The sequence below is a fragment of the Poecilia reticulata genome, linkage group LG15 (genome assembly GCF_000633615.1).
Source record: "Poecilia reticulata strain Guanapo linkage group LG15, Guppy_female_1.0+MT, whole genome shotgun sequence".
NCBI lineage: Eukaryota > Metazoa > Chordata > Actinopteri > Cyprinodontiformes > Poeciliidae > Poecilia > Poecilia reticulata.
The window spans coordinates 2,528,192-2,535,809 of record NC_024345.1 but is presented as its reverse complement, the minus strand read 5'-3'; the positions used below and the strand labels follow the sequence as shown (position 1 = coordinate 2,535,809).

Sequence of the window (7,618 nt, the reverse complement as noted above, 5' to 3'; positions counted from 1 at the left end):
TTCTTGCTTAGATTTTTCTTTCTGCAATGTATTCTCTCATGTTAGATGGACGATATGCTAAAGCTGATTTGTATTGTTGGATTCCCACTAAAACTCTTGACTGTTGCAAATCGTCACAACCCCTAAAGAAAAGCCTTTTTTTCTTCTTCTTTTGGCAACATTCATACAACAGTGCTCTGCCAACATCGTGTACCTGAAGGAAAATTGAGGAAAACGGTTCACATCGGACAAAAAACTAGACCCAAAAAAATTCATACACCTGGTGGCGGTTTTAAAAAATTCCCCTCCTCCCCTGAGTCTGAGTTTATTGCAATTTCAGCCATCCTAAGTTTCTCTCTCTCAATCTGTCTTTCTCACCCTCTCTCATTCCTCCTCTCCTTCCTCCAACACATGCAGATTAGTCATCGAGCTGATGTAGCTGGACACCACGCACACCCGCCGTCCTGCTTCCCTTGCCTTGCATCATGTCAGAAAACAGCAGAGTCATGCAATTACAGCCTCTACCGTTTGGTTCAAATCACATCTAAACGGCTCAGGGCAAAATATCAGCTTTGAACAATTCTCATTGTTGTCATAAAATAGACGTCACTAAATGGATGAAATTAGCTTGGAAAAGCCTCCATCATGACTTCTTAGAACTTTTGGCTTCATTGGACACACATATCTTTTTGAAGATCTATGCCTTTAGGAACCCAGCGTAGAGCACATAAAGTAATAGTTTGCGGTTGGCTAGTGTGATCATGTGCCTGTGTGAATGAGCTTATATAGTAATTACCAACAGACTGCGTTATTGCTCCTGGATTACTCCTAGCTTATTGCTCAGCATAGCGGCCTGAGAGGTGAGGCGTTTCCCTCATGGCTGGAGAAAAAAACACCCAAACGACATCTAATAAAAATGAACCACCGGTCAACAACAAAGGCTGTAAGTTTGCAGAATTCAGGTACAATCTCATAATCTTTCTTCTTGATTCTATTTTTTTTTATTATTTTTTTTATGTTCTCTTGATTTAGGTTGAAAGCAGGACTTCTCATTTTGGGTTTCTTTTATGTTTGAAGTCTAGCAAGTCAATGGTTTTCAATAGTTGCTAGGAGCATAACGAGCTGCTCTGGTGTGTGCGGTTCTGTGGCTTGAGGCTGTCTGTCGGGTCGTCATTGACCTGTTTGTAAAACTTGTAAGATTCATGACATGCAGGTTTCGTCAAGGGTGTTATTTGCATAAAAATCTAGTTTTGTTTCTGCTTGACATGCTTTCAGATCGGTGCTTATAGGCCAGTTTTTTGTTCCTTGTGTTCAGGCTGTCAACACGATGTCATTCCAACACTTTCACACATTGCGGCGCATAACCGCTGTGATGATCTAGAACTTTAGTCAGATGCCCACAAGGACAATGTCTCATCCAGATCCTTGTCTGTCTCTCTTCTTTTTCTCCTTGTTCAGTCGATGCTGATGAGATTAAGAGGCTAGGGAAGAGGTTTAAGAAACTCGACCTAGATAACTCGGGCTCACTCAGCGTGGAGGAATTCATGTCTCTGCCGGAGCTGCAACAGAACCCACTGGTGCAGAGGGTTATCGACATATTCGACACGGACGGGAACGGAGAGGTGGACTTTAAAGGTAAGCCACAGACCCGGCCGGAGGGTTTGAAACCCAGTTCTCGGCTCCAATGTTATTGGTCTGTTCTTCATAAATTAAGACACTAACGAGAAGATTTTGAGTTTTATGCACATCTCAAGAGTCTCAGGTGTTCATATAATCGCTAAATGAAGGCTGAAAGTAGAATCAGTCTGTAAAAACTCCTCAAGTTGAAAGGACAAAACGGTTATTTTCAAACCTTGGGTGTATTTTTTAAAGTTTTAAACTCGACTATATTTCTTAACTGTATTTTTTTGTTTCTGGTTTTTTTTTTTTTTTTTTTTTTTTTTAGATTTAGTGCAAATTTGTCATGCATATCATCTATCTACAGGAAAAAAAACTATTAGTATTCTCTCTGTCTATATACGGAAGAATTACTTTCAGTACAAAAATAAGCTACAGAATAAAAATAAAGAGAAATAAAGAGTAGTAGGTCATTAGTAGCTTGAAGTTTTTTGTTTATGGAAAGTATTTTCTTTTGATGTGCTTGATTTGTACTTTAAAGCAATAATTCCCAAATTCAAAGTAAGAGAAGTCAAACAAAATGTAACTTAATGTCTGTTTTTGGGTTGAAATTAATATTTTTGGTTTCTCCTCCAAAAAAAAACAAACAAAAATCTGATCATTCTCTTCAATCAGACAAATTTACTTGGTCTTTATATTCATTTAGAACATTTTTGATTAACATTATACAAAAATTCAGTATTATGAATCATTTCAAAATTGTCACTCCGCCCTGCTAGACCTCCACAATCCACAAATTGCCAAATTTAAACAGTCTGTCAATGTATGACTAAGACAGGGTTTCATCCCTGCTTCATCCCTTAGTACAGCACAAATCATGGCTGTAGCATCTAATGGATGTTAAAATTTACAATAATCAGTTTTTGAAGCTGCAGAATATCTTGGTTTAACTGGAAACATGTGAGCTAAATTAATAAGTCATATCAAAACACAGCGAAGGGAATTTTATTCCGTCAGTAAATGATTCCCATTAAGTTTCTCTGTTAAACTTTTGACATTTGGTCCCATAATTGAAACTTGGGTGAAAAAGTTACTGTCCTTTAATTTAGTCTTTAAAATTTGAAAATCAAAAACTTGAGCAGTTTGTAAAAGAAAAGTAAAGCTGCCTTCCTGTGTTTGGGCCATATTTGTGTGAAACTATTCCCAGATGTGGGTCTGCATGGAGCTTTGAATTTTGTAGAGAAATGGTAAAAGATGTCTATGATGTCCTAGTGGAGCCTGAATTTACATACTTTTCTTTTTTAATCTTCTCAGAGTTTATTGAAGGAGTCTCACAGTTCAGCGTCAAGGGAGACAAAGAACAGAAACTCCGATGTAAGTAAATCTGGCCAGTTCATCTTATCACAAAGCCATGTTTGTTTTATTCCTCAAAAGGAGAGTTTTTATCTGTTTAGCTTAGCCTTTCTAATCGGGATGTTTTACTTCACCATCAAAGACTTATTTCTAAACAATAAGTAAAACGTTGCACACGAATAACTTGCGCTTTCTCTTTTTCTTTTCACGCACATTCCAAACCGCAGTCGCTTTCAGGATTTACGACATGGATAAGGACGGCTACATCTCCAACGGCGAGCTCTTCCAGGTGCTGAAGATGATGGTGGGCAACAACTTGAAGGACACGCAGCTGCAGCAGATTGTGGACAAGACCATTATAAACGCAGACAAGGACGGAGACGGCAGGATATCCTTCGAAGAGTTCTGTGCAGTAAGTCGAAGCTCTCCTGAGGGGTTTTCAGAGGGGAGCGTTGACGTTTCTGCTGATCCTGCCGACTGGTGGAGGCGGCAAAAGGTCAAAGGGCAAGAAAATCTCTGGAAAGACCGCTGTTTTTTTTTTATTATTGTTGTTGTTTTGCTGGAGCTCAACAGCTCCGGGTTTCAGTGTCAGCACTGCTTATGTGGGAGGAGCTGTGTGTAATGCTGCTGTGGTGAGACTGCAGAGATGCTGTTTAAAACCACCGGCTTCTCCTGTCATACTGATTTATAATCCAGCCTTGTTGTGGAAATTAAAAGTCTACTATCCAATTTCAGATCAAAGGGGCAAAGACAGCTGTTTGAACACAGTGGGTGTTCTCGTTTTTTTTTTTGAAAAGCCACATCCTCCGGCTCGTCTCTCGACGGCCCCCAGAGGGAACCGGTTTTGCTCTGAGCCAGGTTCTGAAATGAAAGGCTCCGTATCTGGCTCTGACAGACAGGGTCCGTATTTGACAGCTAGATCCCCAGAGCCTTGAACTAAAACGGCTCGCCGTCCCTTTCAGTGTGTATTTTCGGAATGGTGCAGGAGAAGAACTGCAGCTCAAACATTTCATGCTTCAAAGAGTTTATCACCGTTTTGGTCTGAGCCGTTCTGTTAGAGAATCTGTTTAAAAAATATAGATAAAGATTAAGTTTGAAGGGTGTTGGTAGTAAAACACGGTTTGGAGTATTTACAACCCGGATGTAGCAGTGGTGGGCTTGTGTTACTTTGTATTTAGGTGCCCTTTTATATTTGGGTTTTTCTTACCCTCACTTATCAGTTTTTGGGTTATTAATACATACACACATAAAAGTAGAATTTATTTTCTTCATTGTGGCCGTGTATACCCTTTAACATTTGGTTCGTAAACTATGCTAAAGCTTTATAACCTGTTTTCAGTTTAGCTCGCTAACAAACCAACACAATAAATGTTCAGACTAGAATAATCCAGTCCAGATTTTTTAATTTAATCCAAATCTGTCCAGCTACATCACTGTTGAATTGTAAGCTCTCTTAAGCACTGTTGACTCATGATTTTCTAGTCAAATATTCATAATGCCATTAAAAATTAGTTGATTTGGTTTTTTTAGTCGATAACTTGAGGTGACCATTCAACAAATACATCTACGTCTTTTTTCCCACATGTGATTTTACTCACATTTGAGTTTCTGCAACACTTTTTAATTTAACCTGGTAGAGTTGTGATTTAAATTTTGATTTGTTCAAAGTTTTTAGTCTAATCTAATTTTTGTGAGTAGATTTGTACCTTTCTGGTGTATTACATACGTAGCAGTATACTTTGAAGAGATGTTATTGGCACAAGGATCCTACGAACACCCAAAACGTTCATCGTCCATTTGGAGCTGTTTGGTGTAAAGAATCAGCTGTTAACCTTGAAATAAGAATGTTACGGTTTGCTAAAACCACTTCCTACTTTTTATCTATTCAATAAACAATAGAGCAACAATTATCCCTACTCAAGAGAGTATAGCTGTTAAAATGTTAGCTGAAGTTTTGCTTCCTGCTCGGGGGAAAAAGCGGTTGATCATCAGTTGATATTTCACCATTTTTAAAGCGGGTGAACCACGAGTAAACTTGAGGATAGCGTCATCCTTGTAAGCAGTCTTCAACATTTGAACGGTTTCCGATGCTTTTTTTCCGAGCAGGAAGCGAAGCTTCAGCTGCTGGACAAAACGGCTCTTCCAAGAAAATTTACTGCGGGTAGACAAAACCTTCCACATTAACGCCGCTTGGCACACTGATTGAGAAGGCGTAGTTGAACAAATAACTAGCGGCAGAATTGTGTGCTACAAAATCTGCGCATGCAGCAGCGTCATTCTGGAAACTTTTGGGTACCCCCTCGAATTATTATTTTTTTTAATTATTTTTAATTTTTTACATGGACTTGAGCAAACAAGTCCATTTACAATTAGATTTGTAAAGCAATTACAAATCTAATTGCTTTCTCCAAAGCAATTAGATTTGTAGTAGTAAATTTTCTTAGTGCACCGACATTATTGCTTGTTGCTTCTTAATTTAACCCTGAAAGTACAGCAAGCAGATATCTTATTTAGCTGATCTATTTAGCCAGCTGCTTGTCGGACATGGCACTTTCTAAACTGTCTTAAAAAAGTTGACTTAAACTTAATAATTCTTGTTTTAGGCCTTGAAGTCCTGCATAGATCCAGGTCATCCTTACGAAATCTTAATTTGTGTCGTCTTTCGTTAGCACTTTAATTTATTCACTCCTTCTTGTGTCAATTACTTTTAGCTCTTTGTTAAAGTTTGTTTAGAAATTTTAATTCAAAACAGTCTTACACATCAGTCTGCTCTTTTGTCACAAACAGGTTTGTGTGGCAGAGTTTTGACAGGGATTTCAGTAGTTTTGAAAGTGCAAATTTATCGTCAGATGGCTGGACTGTTTCTGTGGAGATGTAGGTCTTAAATTTCAATCATAATGGTTTTAAAAAGTCTGAAATCTGAGTTGGTGAAACCTGCAGAAACCCTGATTTTACTTTCACACTCTTCTCCGGCATCTCATTAAAAGAAACTTTAAATAGTAGACAACATTTTTGTGGCTTTGACCTAAAAACTTATTAAAACCTTCATACAGTGGTGCCCAAGTCACGCCTGCATGTTTTACAAATATGAGCACATTTCTCAGTTTGGTCGGTGCCGTCTTCAAACTGTTTGGATTTTATGACTTATTCATGAGTAAAAACTCCCAGCATAGAGATGTCTGTGTTCAGATGTTTGTCGTCTCACCTCGGTTTCGTCTCTTCCTCCTTTCCTTCACCCCCAGGTGGTCGGTGGCCTCGATATACACAAAAAGATGGTGGTGGACGTGTGAGCGCCCTCCACTTGCTGAATCCCCCTCCTCGCCCTCAACACTCGCTTTTCTCCACCATCTCCGAAGATCTGCTCAAAGACGTCTGGCAAAACGCTCTCTGTGTAACTCAATGGAAGTATTCTCTCTCTTTATGTCAATCTCTCTGTGAAGCCGCTTTTTCTTTTCTCTCTATTTTCTTTTTTTTTTTGTTTTTTTTGCTTTCGAAAAACCACGGGCCTCGTGAAGCCAACTTTGAAGTGTTATTGAACTGTAAATCCGCAATAACCCGGTCGTAGCACTTTAAGAGACTGAAGGACATCCATTTGGTCATTTGCAAAGAGCATCTCTGGAAGGAAAAAAAGGAGGGAAAGGGGGATAGAGGAGGGGCGCAGTGAAGAGGCTGGTTGGCTTGTTCATATTTCATCCTTTTTTTTTCTCTCTTTTTTTGGTAATTGTTATTTTGATATTTATTTTTGTTGTCTTTTATAAAGAAAAAAAAATACAACTATATATCTGCATTTATTTTTCTTTTCTTTTTTTTCTTCTTTTGAGAGGACGTGTGTAGTGTATTTACACTTGCAGCAGTACAGCTAGAAAGTAGGGTATGAAGTGCCAACCAGAACATATCCAGAACCAGTTCGTTATTAACTATCATCACTGCATTCATTCACACAGAGGGGAAAACCGGAGGGCGACGCTTCCAACTGCACGACTGCGAGGCATCGTAAATACAAWACAAAMWWTKRWSMMKTTTTTTTTTTTTTTTTTTTTTTTTTTTTTGCTCCCGCGCTCAGTTTGAACCGACCAGTAAAAGCTTCCAATCTTAGCAACGCTTCTCATCGTCTTGTTTTTTTAATAAGATTGCTAGTTTTATTTATACGTAAGATTGTGTTTATATTGTCGGACATCATCCCTGTTTCCTATCATGAGATTCTAGCTAGGTTCAATTAATGCCAAGAAAATGTCTTTCCAGATAAAGAAAAAGGAAAAAAAAAAAACTCAAACCAGTCATGGCTGCAAACTGATAACATGGTTTACTTGTGAAGAAAGCTTTGTGCATCCATAATGACAATCTCCAATGCAAAGAATAGTTAAGCACTCGCTATTGAACCGTAGTGGAAATCATGCTTTTTCCGTTACGCTAGCAGACCATGCTGGATGACATTTTGGCAAAGAACCGAGAGAGAACAGTTATGAGATTTTTAGGCTGTTTGTGCGAGGATAAAGCAACTTAAGAGACTTACCTGCAGGCAGCAGTTGTCGTTTGTTGTCGTTGTTTTTTTGTTTTTTTTTTTAAGGAAAAAAAAAGATGTGTATATTAGGTAAACGATGTGTGCTCATCTTATCGAACCGCAGCAGGAGGAGAAAGAGGGGGAGGAAGGCTTTGCCTCTGAAATGTC

The 7,618-nt window shown here is 38.6% G+C and overlaps 1 protein-coding gene across 1 annotated transcript in view; it reads left to right on the top strand.

Annotated features, from left to right (window-relative positions):
• ppp3r1a (protein phosphatase 3, regulatory subunit B, alpha a) overlaps window positions 1–6,819 on the top strand; it is a 32,903-nt gene extending 26,084 nt beyond the window's left edge. Inside the window, exons 3-6 of the mRNA XM_008428856.2 lie at window positions 1,438–1,614; window positions 2,911–2,970; window positions 3,177–3,361; window positions 6,192–6,819. Of these exons, the coding sequence (XP_008427078.1) occupies window positions 1,438–1,614; window positions 2,911–2,970; window positions 3,177–3,361; window positions 6,192–6,239 (470 nt within the window). The 3' untranslated portion in view covers window positions 6,240–6,819. The remainder of the gene's footprint in view (window positions 1–1,437; window positions 1,615–2,910; window positions 2,971–3,176; window positions 3,362–6,191) is intronic.
• The last annotated feature ends 799 nt before the right edge of the window (window positions 6,820–7,618 follow it).